Raw genomic sequence first — 14,651 nt, 5'->3', positions numbered from 1 at the left:
GAAATTAACTTATAGTTTCAACAATAGAATTGATTGCAATGAGTTTCAAAGTTTATGATAAAAAATGACACAGAGCAACCATAAAAAGTAGTTTATAGCCTACTAGGTTGGGAGAACACTTTTTCATATTTCCCAAATCTTTGATGCGAACAGGATTGAGAAACTTTTTTATGGCCTCATATTGTCTAAAAAACGGATCGTTACAACGCATCGATTTAACGTCTGCAGACGTTGTATCAATTTAAAATGACAGATTTTGGTGTCTGGGTACTGCAATGGGCTGATTTTACTGTATAATCCTAATAAACTTACGAGTTGTGTGAGTTTTTTTTAGAATGTAATCAATTCGGCTATATAATAAATTAAAGCTAATACGGTTTATTGGTTATTTTGTAAAGTAAATTTGTTACAACATAGACAGAAGCAAAACAAAACAATCGGGTATGAATGACGGTACTGTAACTCAATGACCTTGTTGTCTATCATCTGTGTATGGTATAATCTGTGTGTGTCCCTAGTAGTCTCCTTTTTTGCATAAAATTGAAAATCACGTTTTGTTAGCTACTTGGTAAAGAAGTTATTTTGTTGTAACCGAAGTCAATTGATAGGCAAAAAAGTAATTGAGTTGAACAACAATAATTAATCCCAATTAGCCTACTTTGTTGTATATCTGTTGTCATGATGTTAATTGTGTAGAAAACAACGACTTACTTCAACGTCACGTAATAATTTTAAACCATTTTTTCAACGCGATTTCAACCTTTACAGTTTACACAAAAGGCGTAGTTAAATCTCAGTGGCAATACTGGCAATCTGACATGTGGAGTAAGAAAAACTCTATCACATTGTGTTTGCATCATAAAGATAATGTCTATTTTTCAATAATAACTCAACTCTGTCAAAAAAATCAATGTCATAAGATCATAAAAATGTAACAAAGGAGCATAAAATAAAGGCTCATAAAAAGTAGCCTGTATAACCTAATTTTATATCAAAAAGCCATTCGTAGCTATTTCAGTGGTAAAAATGTGATGCAACAATAACCAAAAGTAAATGATCATCGATTTTTGTATCTGTCTACTACCAACAAAACATTTCCCTGTTTGAAAGACAACTAAACTTTATGTTTTGCAAACACTGCTGATATGAGAATGTAATTTCGAATAAAATACCATGATTCAAAGCTTTTTGCATCGACAGCACAAAAAACTTTTATCACCGTTAACAATCGCGTAACAGATCTACCAATACATGAATTAAGAACACCCTTGTGGAAGCGTTTATAACTACATGAAGTCTTCAATTTTAATCAGATACATTTACGGCAATTTTTGTCATGCCATAAAATTTTTATTTGTATTGGTTTTGCATGTTTTCCGTACAGTAACGTATTGCATACACCAATGGATATTTGTTGGATCGAGCTACTGTTATCACTAGGGCCATTTAAAGTCATTAAAGTCATATTTTTTTCTATGCATCAGTAAGTCGTGAAATCCATTTTAACGCAAAAACCGCATCCCTATGAGGTATATTAAGAAAGTTATGAAGTCATATAAAGTCATATTTTCCTGGTTAGGTCATAAATCAGCTTTTTAAGTTATATAGTCATATTTTTGAGTTATAAAGTCATACCGTTGTACACTTTAAATAAAAAGTACCAATTTAAGCGGTGAAGCAATTAAGCACTAAGAAAGTAAGGCAATTTCTGATTGAACGAAGGCAAACTGTAGGATTGGCCTACATAACCCTTACAGTCACAGACCTATATTTTATGAGGTCACACATTGCATTGTGTTGCAACACAATCTGTTCTACTTCTGTGCATTATTTATGTAGGCTACAAATACAGTACAACTAGTAGCAAACTGAAGAATATAACAGTTAAATATATATAGAGACTTAGACATAGAGAGAATATCTGGTTCAGCATGCCAAAAGTGAAAGAATCAAATGCAGCGAAAGTCAAAGCGATTGTAAAACTTACTAAAGTCATTTTTACGTCCAAATCGTAACTTCAAAGACTCTAACATTCCACACTAGATGAAACTGTACTACAACAGTGGTTTAAAATAAAAATGGATGTGTATTACTGTTATGTTGCGTATGTTTTACTCTTTAGTTCCGTGAGTGACGTTGTTCGCATGTAAAAATAAACGATTTTCACATAAAGTCATATAAAGTCATATTTTCCAAAAAATAAAGTCATATTATTGATTTTTTAAGGTCATATAAAAATGGCTCTAGTTATCACTTATCAATCATTTGTATGTAAGATGTTGATTGTAGATAAACATTTTCTCGAGTCGCTAATACGAAACGAAGTAGAACATTCTTTTTCAAAAACAACTCCCTGCTCACTGGCTGGCTGGTATATTTTAGCACAAGAAATGCTTGGGCTTTGTGTGTATTTTTCGGTGCTCTAAAAAAGGAATCACATTTTCTATTGTCCCCCAAACACAAAATCTTTTCTGGTTTATGCTAGTTCCACGTCTTGAAAAGTTGAATCAATATACTTTAAAAATAAGTGATTTTCTAATTGAACTGCTTTAGGCTTTAGTCATCAGCTCGGGAAAAATTACGCATATTGATGCACGCAGCAATTATGAGCTTATCGCTTGTAAGCGCAATGGAATCGATTTCACGCTTTGCTAGAATTTGGCCAGAAATGAAAGCATTGGCTGGCATTGAGATGTGGAAAATGCAGCAAGCCAACACACACATGTTTGATGTTGGTTAAATCGATGGAAACATCACTGGATGCTCATCAGCAGTGTCTGAGGAGGTAGCCACTTTAACAAGTCGAAATTCTGCCACTGAAATTGATTAGAATGAAACCGCCAACCAAGCATAAGCTACGGTTTAAGTGACGTAAAAATGGCGAAAAGAAGATGATAGAAAGCAAATTAAGTGATGGATTTTTTGTCAGCTGGTTGGCTTAGGGGTTAGGGTTGGGGCTAGAAAGTAGTCATTTCATTGACGCGGGTTCGATTCCCACCACTGCTATTGCTCTTTTTCTTCTGTAGTTACCAAATAAAGTTCAAAACAAGCATTAACTCTCTGGATGAGTGCTAGAAGGGTCACAATTGGACGGTAGCCTCTTATAACATGTTCTGATTGGTTGGCGGTTGCATTGTAGTCATTCGCAGTGGCAGAATTTCGACTTGTTAAAGTGGCTACCGTCTGAGCGAGCCTCCTGGTGACGTTTCGCTTCTGATGAACATGTGGAAACGTTTTTAAAAGACATAAAAAACAGTTGGTAAGCTTTATCCATTATGTTAGTCATCTATTAGCTTAAATGTCAATTAATTGTAATTTCACTTGGTGTTGCATCTAAATACAAATAAGTTGTTTGACATTTATCGTTTATTCCCTTTTCTGTACCTCTGCTATGTTTAGTGTGTGTTAGTTTTTCCGATGTTGGTCACAAATAAAAAAACAAACGTAATAGACCTTTCCCGCAGCTCTGTGCAATGAAGCGTGACGTTGAAAACAATCACGCTGGCATGTTTCATTGGCAAGCACCGAATTGTTTGTGAATACTTGATAACTTGTTGAGTAGTTAGTAGAATCTTCGTAAAACATGGAATCAACGTTAAAAAACAAGGATCTGACTGTTAAATTTTATTCAAGTTACTTTTATATGAAAAACAAGCCAAGTGATACAATGATAAGCCACTTAATTAATGGGCTCTACAATATGTAACTGCGCATAAGCTATGGCCAGGGTTGTCATACCGTCCTTATTTCTAAGATTTGTCCTTAGTTTGAAGGGCCAGGTCTTAGAAAACTTAAATGTCCTTATTTCTAAGAAATGTCCTTATTTTCGACTTGCGTCCTTATTTTGTCTTATTTTCAACAATTACGCAACTTCGATCGTTTTCCTCTGGTATCCGGTGTTGCATAATATTCTAAAATTAGTCTAATTAGTTTCTTCTAGTCATTAGATTCTCCAACGCCAAAGTTGGAGTGCGAGTGCGTCTTCTTGACCTGCGATCGATGGCAGGCGAGACCTCACCACAGATCACGAACTTCTCTCCTCTATTTAAGAGAATGGCCTAGACATGAAACAGCTGTCATTGTTTTGTGTCGATAATGCACCAGTGAATTTTAGAGGATCATAGCATAGTGGAAAAAACAACCTCTTCTCTCGTCTCAAAGAGCAAACATTGCATCTGATCCCATCCTGCCTCTTCACTTCCACTTGGTTCTGAGCTTCAGAGACGGGAGTGGGTGACACTGAACCGAATAAGAACGGGAGTTGGCCGCTTCAATGCTTGCTTGACACGCTGGGGCATAAGAGACTCTGCTGCGTGTCAGTGCAGTGCGACGGAGCAAACAGGCAACCACATCATCTTTGGGTGTCCCATCTATTCCCCTCCCAATGGAATAACAGGCCTCCGCACACTTGAAGATCTGACAAAGAGTTGGCTCCAAGTCCTTCCATTCTGCTGACCACAAACTTTTTTTTCTGCTTCATACGAACGACGACGACCAGTCGGCTGCCCTGCTCATATTTTGTATAATGCAGCAGAGAAGGGATCAGAGCGCCTCACACTTGACATAGAAACAATCATAATGAAGACTGGTAGCCACTTCACAAGCCAAACTGGTAGAACGAAGAAGTTCAAGCATTTCTGTGAGGAGCTTGATAGCAACTACTCGACTTTACCAACTCACACGCCGACTCGATAGACCACACGATGCTGTACTAAAGCGAATGATCGATCTCTGGGAACCACTCAAAGCGCATTTTCTTTCGCTGAAACATCCACCAAGAATATTGGAGGATTTCTTTAAATCAGAAGAGTCACTAATCATCGTATCATTCCTCCACAGCGCTCTCTTGCTCTTCAATAAACCACTGTCACTCCTGCAAAAGTCAACTGCATTGTTTCCTGGACGAGCAGAGATAATTGAATCTTTCAAGATCAAAATATTGCAACGCCAGTGTTCAGGGTTTTTCGGAGCAACAACAGACGAACTACTAAGAACAGTCGATGAAGAGCATGCTAAGGTTCTCAAAGAGAGCTTCCAGGAGTCCTACACCATTACTTTGAAATATATCAACAAGTAGTATCGATTTGAGTAGCATCCAACACACATCAACTGGACCCTGCTGAAAGATCAAGCAATCGAGTACGAGGAAGTCAAGGTGTTGGCGAAGCAAGTTGATTCACTAATGGCAATGAAAGACGAGCTGTTCGATGAGGTCTCGGCTGTTAACGCTCTGCTCAAGAAGATTCCAGATGATTTGTTCAGCAAGGATGAACCTGAGGACAAGTGGATGAAGATCTTTACTGGAAACAACTTTTTTCCGCTGCTCTACGTGCTGGCCAGCATCATTTTCTCCCTTCCGGTCAGCAATGCGTTTGTGGAAAGAGTATTCTCTCTTGTTTTGACGCAGTGGACCAAGGAAAGGAACAAACTTAGTGAAATGACAGTCAAATCCCAGCTATAAGTCGAGATAAACCTATACCTGAGCTGCCGTGAGAGCCAGGAAGCAATTTCTAATAACAAGGAGTTGCTGGAGCAGATTGTTTTTGTCAAAATGTATGGAATGTGATATGACACTGATCGTATAAATACAAATTATATCAAAAAACGTTTTTTAAATGCTACCGGTAACTTAATTTTACGGTTGTCCTTATTTTTGCGTCCATGTCGATGGCAACCCTGGCTATGGCGCTTGAAGGAACTGCTGGTAGTGTGTTAATGTCTAAGCAAAACGCTGTTGGTTTGGAATTCTGATAGACTTAAAATTTCTTTCTGCTTCAGCTACTATGTCTTTATAATAATAAGTGAGAATTTCTGTCTTATTTAGTTATTTGCTACAATAAGTAGGCTAAGTGGGTTTCAGTTTGTAGCCTTTTTTGCTTCTTTACTTGTGAAAGCAATGCAGCCTATCACTTATGGCCTACTTGCACTGAATATGAATCAACTGAAGTAGGCTAATAAGCTGGACTGCCATTCAATCCAGGCCGTAGCCTAACTTCGTCAGTTGGGGCTCCGATACAATTATGAGGCCTCCGTTTGTTTCTGTGCTTAGGCCATTATAGAACGTAGAAATGACACATGTAAAGCTCGCACGAGCTGCAGACCACGAAACACCGGTGTCTAACTGTCTTGCTGTCAATTCTTACTACAATCAGCTGTTGGCAAACATTTATTGTTTGTTGTTACTATAAGCTTATAGGCTACCTTGTTTCGGCCGCTTTTTGGCTCAATTGCCCAACCGGTCAACCTATTGACGAAGACGCAAGGGCAGACACTTCGCATTTGCCCAAACTCATCCAATAAAAACTGGATTTCCGCAGAAGTTTGGTGATTACTTTAGAAATGAAATCGAAGCTACGTTTTAATCTTTTTTTCCGACCACAGAAGGATTTCAATTGTTTGTTTGTTTAGCCTACCCAGTTTCGTATAAGCCACCCAGTAAAGTTGACATGAAGTTCAGTAATAGGCTAGCCTAATCACGTTTTTTGCTCCCATTGCAACAACATATAGAGAAGCTTACGTAGCCTTCACTGCGATCACAAATGCAATACAATAAGAAGCAACGAAGAGATATATAGCCTATAGTTGTCGAGTCAGCTGCTATCCTTATTTTAGCATGCCATTAAGTGTCTTTGCCGAGACACAGCCGCAAACTCTGGAGCGGTGTCGAGCCGACGTCCTTTTGCGAACGTGTTGCAAACGTTTTCACCACTCAACCATGCAGTTGCTACGTTACTATAAATTGTTTGCAGCCTACTTAATTAGACCATAAACAGACATAACTCAGCAACAACACTACATTTAACATTATAAAAACAAAAAGCGAACGTTTTCGGCTAGTCATATAGCCCTTTTCAAGCCTATAAGAAAATACATTATTAAAAGAAATGCTAAAGAATCATATAGTATCACAGCAAAAATATGGTCAAAGCTAAACATTTGAGAAACTGCCTCGCTCACACAAAATGATAACTGAAAATTACACAGCACAACGGGTCAAGTATTTCAGAGGTAAAATTAATTGATTGTTCAGACAAGGACTCAGGCAGATTACGCAAGAAAGACAGAATCACAAGAGATAGTGGCACAAAACAAAGTAAATGCGAGAAACACAAGACGTGATAATTCAATCAAAAAACTGCTAAAAGGTAAGAAGCTCCGCAAGCAAATAATTGCCTGTTGAGCCCTGGGTTTAAAGATTTGATGATCAATGCCTCGTGAATCTTGGTGTCGAATTCGGACAAACACTTACGAACAATTTTGAAAGACTGCAAAGACGGTTTATTGTTAGAGCACGATTGGCAGTTTCTAATATGGTCTTTAATTGCACTGTTTTTATTAAAATTAGCTAAATTCAAATGCTCTCCCACTCTCGTCACCAAATGTCGTGTGGTCATACCAACGTATGACGATCTCGCATCATGCGAGCAAGTGAACTTATACACGACGTTAGAACATAAGCGGAAAGGAGTTTTAGACTTCAACTGAAAATAATAACCAGCTTTAAATGTTTTATAAACGGGAAAAATCTTAACGTTAAACTTCAAGGCAATAAATCTGGACAAACTTGTGGCAAAACGTTTGGATTCCTTGCCAACAAACGGGATTGTTAGAAAGTTTTTGAAATCAGGTTCCTCAACTGGAGACGTAGTGGAAACCGAATTCAAAAATCCTCTAAGAACCTTGTTAAAAAACCAAGTCGGATAATGATTAGCACCAAAGTATGAGCGTAATTTATTAATTTCATTGTTGAAACAGTCATTGTTCGAGCAAATGTCGCGAGCTCGCGAGATAAGGCACTTGATCAAAGCAGATTTGTAATTAGACAGGCAAACAGCGCTGAAATTAAGGAAAAGATTAGTGTTTGTAGGTTTACGCCAGACCCAAGTATCAAATCCATTACCATTTATCTTGATTTCTACATCCAAAAAAGGTATAGTCTCCGTTGCTTTTTCTACAGTAAAATTTATGTTTTGATGTTGCGTATTAAGTACTTCAAGAAACTGTGAACAAGAATTATCGTTATCAAATATGGCAAAAGTGTCGTCAATATAACGTAAGTAAAGCTTGGGAAAGAATTGGGAAGTATTTTCAGAAAAAATCTCATTTTCAAGGTGGGCTAGAAAGAAATTGGCAAGAGTGGGACCCAGAGGCGAACCCATAGCCACTCCGTCAATTTGCTTGTACAATTTATCTTTGTATAGAAACATGCCCTCTGTGGCTAAATGCATCAATTTGATAAAAATGTCTTTTTTGATGAGCGGGTGATTTGGCTGGTCTTCTGGTTATTATTTTCAGTTGAAGTCTAAAACTCCTTTCCGCTTATGTTCTAACGTCGTGTATAAGTTCACTTGCTCGCATGATGCGAGATCGTCATACGTTGGTATGACCACACGACATTTGGTGACGAGAGTGGGAGAGCATTTGAATTTAGCTAATTTTAATAAAAACAGTGCAATTAAAGACCATATTAGAAACTGCCAATCGTGCTCTAACAATAAACCGTCTTTGCAGTCTTTCAAAATTGTTCGTAAGTGTTTGTCCGAATTCGACACCAAGATTCACGAGGCATTGATCATCAAATCTTTAAACCCAGGGCTCAACAGGCAATTATTTGCTTGCGGAGCTTCTTACCTTTTAGCAGTTTTTTGATTGAATTATCACGTCTTGTGTTTCTCGCATTTACTTTGTTTTGTGCCACTATCTCTTGTGATTCTGTCTTTCTTGCGTAATCTGCCTGAGTCCTTGTCTGAACAATCAATTAATTTTACCTCTGAAATACTTGACCCGTTGTGCTGTGTAATTTTCAGTTATCATTTTGTGTGAGCGAGGCAGTTTCTCAAATGTTTAGCTTTGACCATATTTTTGCTGTGATACTATATGATTCTTTAGCATTTCTTTTAATAATGTATTTTCTTATAGGCTTGAAAAGGGCTATATGACTAGCCGAAAACGTTCGCTTTTTGTTTTTTGTTTTTATAATGTTAAATGTAGTGTTGTTGCTGAGTTATGTCTGTTTATGGTTTAAAAGAGTTACCTCTCTACCCAAATTGTACTTAATTAGAGTTTTATAATGTTAAAAAGTTTATTAAAATTTTAGACAACAGTTAGTAGGCTAATAATTTAATAAAATTGTATTAGTCTAATCAAAAAGTATGGTAGGCCTATTTGGGATACCACTTGCGCTGTAGTCCAATTTAACACTAGAACGGCCGAAAAAAAAGTATACCTTCAACGGCCGCTGGTGTCGAAATCGACACTTTTCACAAAAACTTTATTTTTAAGCAAAATTAGCAGTAAGAGTTCGTTTTATTTTACAGTGATAAACTTATCTGAAGCGCTTATTACTTTTGTCACCTATTTGCGCTGTTAATTTGTTGGTTTTAGACGAAAATTATGACGTAGGCTACCATGTTTTGATCAGTTTGAAGCTTGACTGTATCTGTATCTTGACTCTATACCAGGGGTCACCAACCTTTTTTGCATGCGGGCCACTTTGGCACTAAGGAGAGCTGTGGCGGGCCGCACTAATAAAATTTTTAGGTACGTTGACTCTTAGCCTATGCTAGAAAAAAACGCATTTCCATGGATTTCTATGGCATTTCGTACCCAGTATCCAGCGTTACATGTTGTTCATATTTATGTTAGAATACCGCAGCAACAAAACTAATCGAACCACGCTACTGCCAGGCCAAGCTCCTTTGACAACATTTTTGACTTTTTTAACAATGCCTAATAAACGAGGCCATTTGTTTTGCGTACTTATAACGAGGCGAGCGGTTTCATTAGAATATTCATCGCCAAGCAAGAGTGGTGTTGTCACTTCGCTTCACAAAAGATATCTTGCAATTAACAATTTCAGTAAACAAGGAAATGTTTGACACATCGCAATATAGGCAACAATAGTGACCGGCAAACATATCAGCGAAAAATAGGCTCCAATAACAAGGAGAAAGAAACCAGGCACCATGAAACAAACGCTTGTGAAAATCACCGAAAAATCGTAATTCTATCGTAATTCATGAACAGTCTTCCCTCTAAAAAAGCAATGAGTTGGTTTTTCATCCTTTTTGTTAGAGTCTATAAAACCGTCTTTCTTTTATTATAGACAACTGTCACTTGCGATGCTTATCAGCGCGGCAAGAATTTGTTGATTGACAACATTTTGCAGTACTTGCTTCGGCAGTACATGCTTCTGCAATACTAAAATTGGATCGATCCAGAGAAGATTAGCATGGTCCCTGCGCAAGGATGACACGCAAAATCGTGAAGCGTTCCATATTTCTTAAAAAAAAAAAAACATTTTGCAGAACTAAGCTAAATATTTTCATAATACAATCAGAAAAAGTCTTTAAATTTATATATAACATTTTGCCAATTTATTATAAATTGAGTTGGCACACCGATCTATTTTGCCAACAAAAACTTGCATAAAGAGAACACTGCTCGTGAAACACAATAACGATGAAACGCACACCAGTTTGGGTTTTGTGGCCGTGCTAACTACTGATATATAGCCTACTACATAATTTTTCATTCAGGCACGTTTTAAACCTTTCAAGGTTTTGCCACCTTTTCCCGTTCGTTAACGTGCTGGTAGGTTTATATCGATTTTTGTAGTTAGTATCTTTTTCGTCCCGGACGCGTTAATGACGAAAAATAAAATGATTGATTGATTGAGTGTTTACATGACATTTGCAAACTTAAAATAAGCAACCCTATGCTCACAGACATTTTCGAAATTCGAAAACAGACATTTTAATCAACCTCTGGGACAGTGTGGCTGGACATCGCATTGGAATAACTTTAAGCAACCCCCACCTAGAACTGATTGGTCGGTCGTTGGAATCGTATGCAAAGCGAAAATATGCTTCCCGGAAAGTATTTTTTGCCTTCGTGCTCTTTAACTCCTCATGAAAAGTATTTTTGGTTATACTTGTACGCTGATACCTTCTGCGGGCCGCAGCGATACAGCGTGGCGAGCCGCATGCGGCCCGCGGGCCGCCAGTTGGTGACCCCTGCTCTATACGATGATCTAAAAATTCAACAGAGCGAAGACATAATTATAATAAAAATAGCACAAAGTTTTCTTATTCAGGAAAAAAAAAATCAAACAAACCAACAAACACTTTACGCAGAGCAGCCTTTGCACTCTGTGACTTTCCAGTCACCATTATCACACTTCCCACTTTTCAACAGTGGCGGCAAATGGTAACTGTATTGTTTTTGCAATAATGTCCATCACATTCTCTGCGTTTTCTAGATGGTCGTCCCTGCTCTTCTCTCTGCAGTGTCGGCTTTTGTTTCAGCACATGAGCATTGAGCAGTTCTGAAGCTCTTAATCTGGAGGATAAAATCACGTCGGCTGATATTGTTGCTGGAACGTTTTCTAAAAATAATCCAAAAGTTCAAAGTTGCAATATCCAGCATATTTGTCCAAACTGCAAGATGCCACCTTCTGCTTGCTACATGTGTGGTGTATTTTCTTGCCATTTGGTCAAACACATCAACTGCTACTTTGTTCTCGCTATAAAAATGGATCGCAGAGGGTTTCTTTTTCTCTGTTGTATCAATACTAGGGCTGTCATGCATAGTGGAAAGGACATTTGTAGCTTTTTTTTTTCACTGATAGTTTACAAGCATGCAGCTGTTCGTTGAATTGTAGAAGAATTTACTGGAAAATCTTTCTCCTCCACCCTTGGTCATCTCCTTTGTCAGTCCTTTACTGTTAGCTCGAACAGTTCCAACAATAGTTATGTTTCTTTCCTGTAGCAAACCAGCAAGATTCACCCTAGTAAAACCGTTAACTGTTGTGACGTTGTACTCTCCTTGTCTGTGTAAATTGGTGGTAATCCTGATTAGGCCTACTAAATCCTCGGGGATAAGTCTTCCATTTCGTTGCTCTCTTTCAATAGCTCCGAGGTACGATAAGTACGGTACGGTATTGCATACGTATTTGGAATGAACCTCAGCTAACACCCAGAATTTCATGTCAAACTTGTCTGGTTTGTTTGGCATGACACGATCAAAGGACATCTGTTTTTCATTGGAAATAGCTGTTCATCGATTGGCAGGCTCCAAACCGGAGTGTAATTGTTGATGCAATTAGCAATAAGTCCTTCCAGTGGCCCTCGAATATGAATAAACTTATCTGTTGCAAATCGCTGATAGATTTGTGGAAGGTATTTGTAAACTTAGTAGGATGACCTAAAATCAAGCCGAGCGATGACACACATCAAGCCAAGCGTTGGAAAATTACTATGAGAAACGCTATAAATAAGTGTGAAAACTATTGAATTAGTTTTTTTCACACAGAAAGTCTTTTATACTATGCAAATCTTATTAAATTTGTATGAGGTGTCAATTTCGACACCTCGGCCGTTGGAGGTATATCCGCACATTATAGATAACATAAAAAGATTTTTTAAAAATAATACTGAACTATAAAATGTAAGCATAATTGGAAAGCTACTGAAATTTGAAAACGTTGCGATGACAATTAAGGCCCAAAATAGTGAACTAAATTTCTAAAAGTGTCGATTTCGACACCTCGGCCGTTCTAGTGTTAAGATACCTCTTCACGGAGGCATTACCATTACCATTAGGCATTACCATTAGGCTACTACATCAATTAATAAACGGAAATGCTGCACGAAAAAAATATAAGTGTAGATTCTAAATGAAATGATAACACGTTTAGGCTACCTACTTTAGTTGTTAACTCAAATATTTTTGAAATAAGATTTATCAATACGAGGTCCTTTCGTTCAGTGGTCCGGTGCAGTAGGCTATAGTCTGAGCTGTGCCGGCGGTAGTTAGGCCCATGGGCTAAGGCCCTGTAGTAAATTCAATTTTTTTTTCTGAAAATAAATAACTTAACTGTATTACTCAGTCAAAAAAGTACTTTTAGTACAAAATGTACGACTAAAATGAGCGATGGTTCGATCAAAACGTTCAAAAACTGTGCTTCACTGCTACGATTTCAGTTCTTGAAAGTGGTTTGTTTTCAACGTCACGCTTCATTGGTTGGCTGTGGGAAAGGTTTAGGCTACTGTTTGCTTGTATGAGTGTTTTTTCAACAATGTTGTAGTGGAGTGCTAGCATGATGGATGATAACGTTAATTACGAATTGAGGTGTCGATCTCATATCTTCGTGGTTGTCACTAACAGCATAGTGAGCTGTAATTGAACAAGACTAGTGCTCTGATGCCTGAAGCCAGTGCCTGAGGTCGACGTGTCGATTGCATTGTTCACTGTTGGTGAAACTACGTTTCTGTTCGCAGTTCAATTTGTGCAGCTTGTAGTGAAGAATGAAGATGTTGGTTTAGCTGGTTTGGTGGTAACTTTGAATTGTATTGTAACGTGGTTATTCTTTTGCAGATTCGAGGTTTAAGTTTAATAAAGCCAAATCATACTTACCACAATTTATTAAACTTATTATTTTATTTAACTTATAGATTTATTTCAATAAGTCAAACTTTACTTAGAGAAGGTGTTGCCAAACTAAAATAAAATCAACTACTTTTTATCGATGTAATGTGATTTAATGTTTCTCTGCTGTAAACGGCTGACCCAGGCCCAGCAACACTTAAGACTCAAGACGATTTCTGTGGACGCACTCAAAAAAGGAAACTTTGATTATTTCACTACCTGCTTGTCGTTTGGTATTTAGTTAAACTGCGCTATCTATCTTCTCATCGTCTCAGATAAACATTTGGTTTTATACTTTTTCATTACAAAAATATTTTCTGTCAAACCAACCTGACCGGGGTACTTCAGTATCACTTGATCGAAATCTTGCTTGAAAACTATTCGAAGCAACGCTTTATAAGTCACGTCATTCATTGGTTCCGGGAACGCCTCTGCAACAAATATCATCCCTTCATCGACAGTCGCCCCCAATAGCATCGGTTTCTTCTGAGCTTTGTTCTAAATAAAACAACTGTCAAAGCGGTTTGGTACGTTACCTCGATTGGTCAAATGTGAGCTGCTGTATATTTAAGCCATATAGTTGTTGTAGTGTTTTTAACTCATTCAACAAGAGTCATACAAAATTTTTCTACTTGTATTCAAAATCGTAAGAAAATGCTTTCAAAAGGCGTGCACCCAAAATATATTGTGAAACAAAACGAGAAGCGCTGATTAACACAAACACAAAAGAGAAGACCTAAGGAGAACAAAAGCAAGGTACATTGTTTCAACGAAAATAAACCAAAATACACAACACCTCCCCAATAAAACTTATGACCACCCATAACGAAGGGGTGGTTGGCGTCTTCTCTGTGACTGCCTCAATATATGTCCTTGATTCGAGACCGATGACGGTGATGAGTCCTCGGTTGCTATCGGCGTCGAAAGATCAGGAACCTTGTCGGCTGTCGATGACGACGTGAAGGTAGTCTCCCCTGGATCCCTGCCTTCCGGCGAGATGTAACGCGGACGTAGCTGGTTGATATGGCGTCTCCATATTGCAATTCTAGGGTGCACTGGAACCTGTAAAATACGACTCCCATGTCGCTTCACCACGACGGCAGGAACCTAACGAGGGCTTCGGTTTTGCCTGGAACCAAAGTACAAATCATAACAAGGATCACCAACATCAAACAATTGTTTTTCGGTTTTGTTTCCGTGGTGGAGGACTTGTCGACATTTTC

At 38.0% G+C, this 14,651-nt stretch overlaps 1 protein-coding gene and 1 non-coding gene across 3 annotated transcripts in view; one reads left to right on the top strand and one right to left on the bottom strand.

The window, feature by feature from the left end:
• Positions 1–14,651, bottom strand: part of LOC145767325 (crystal protein-like) — a 245,208-nt gene that overhangs the window by 71,138 nt on the left and 159,419 nt on the right. The window contains exon 7 of one of the 2 annotated variants that reach the window (XM_082579124.1): positions 13,759–13,926. In XM_082579124.1, the coding sequence (XP_082435250.1) occupies positions 13,759–13,926 (168 nt within the window). The remainder of the gene's footprint in view (positions 1–13,758; positions 13,927–14,651) is intronic. The other variant, XM_082579125.1, reaches the window with a different exon arrangement.
• LOC145767747 (U6 spliceosomal RNA) lies at positions 10,181–10,283 on the top strand. The gene has a single exon (XR_014288894.1). It is a non-coding gene; the product is annotated as a U6 spliceosomal RNA (small nuclear RNA).

This window comes from Aplidium turbinatum, chromosome 3 (genome assembly GCF_918807975.1).
Source record: "Aplidium turbinatum chromosome 3, kaAplTurb1.1, whole genome shotgun sequence".
NCBI classification, from domain to species: domain Eukaryota; kingdom Metazoa; phylum Chordata; class Ascidiacea; order Aplousobranchia; family Polyclinidae; genus Aplidium; species Aplidium turbinatum.
Note: the sequence above shows the minus strand (reverse complement) of the source record. Positions and strands in the feature narration are given on the sequence as shown.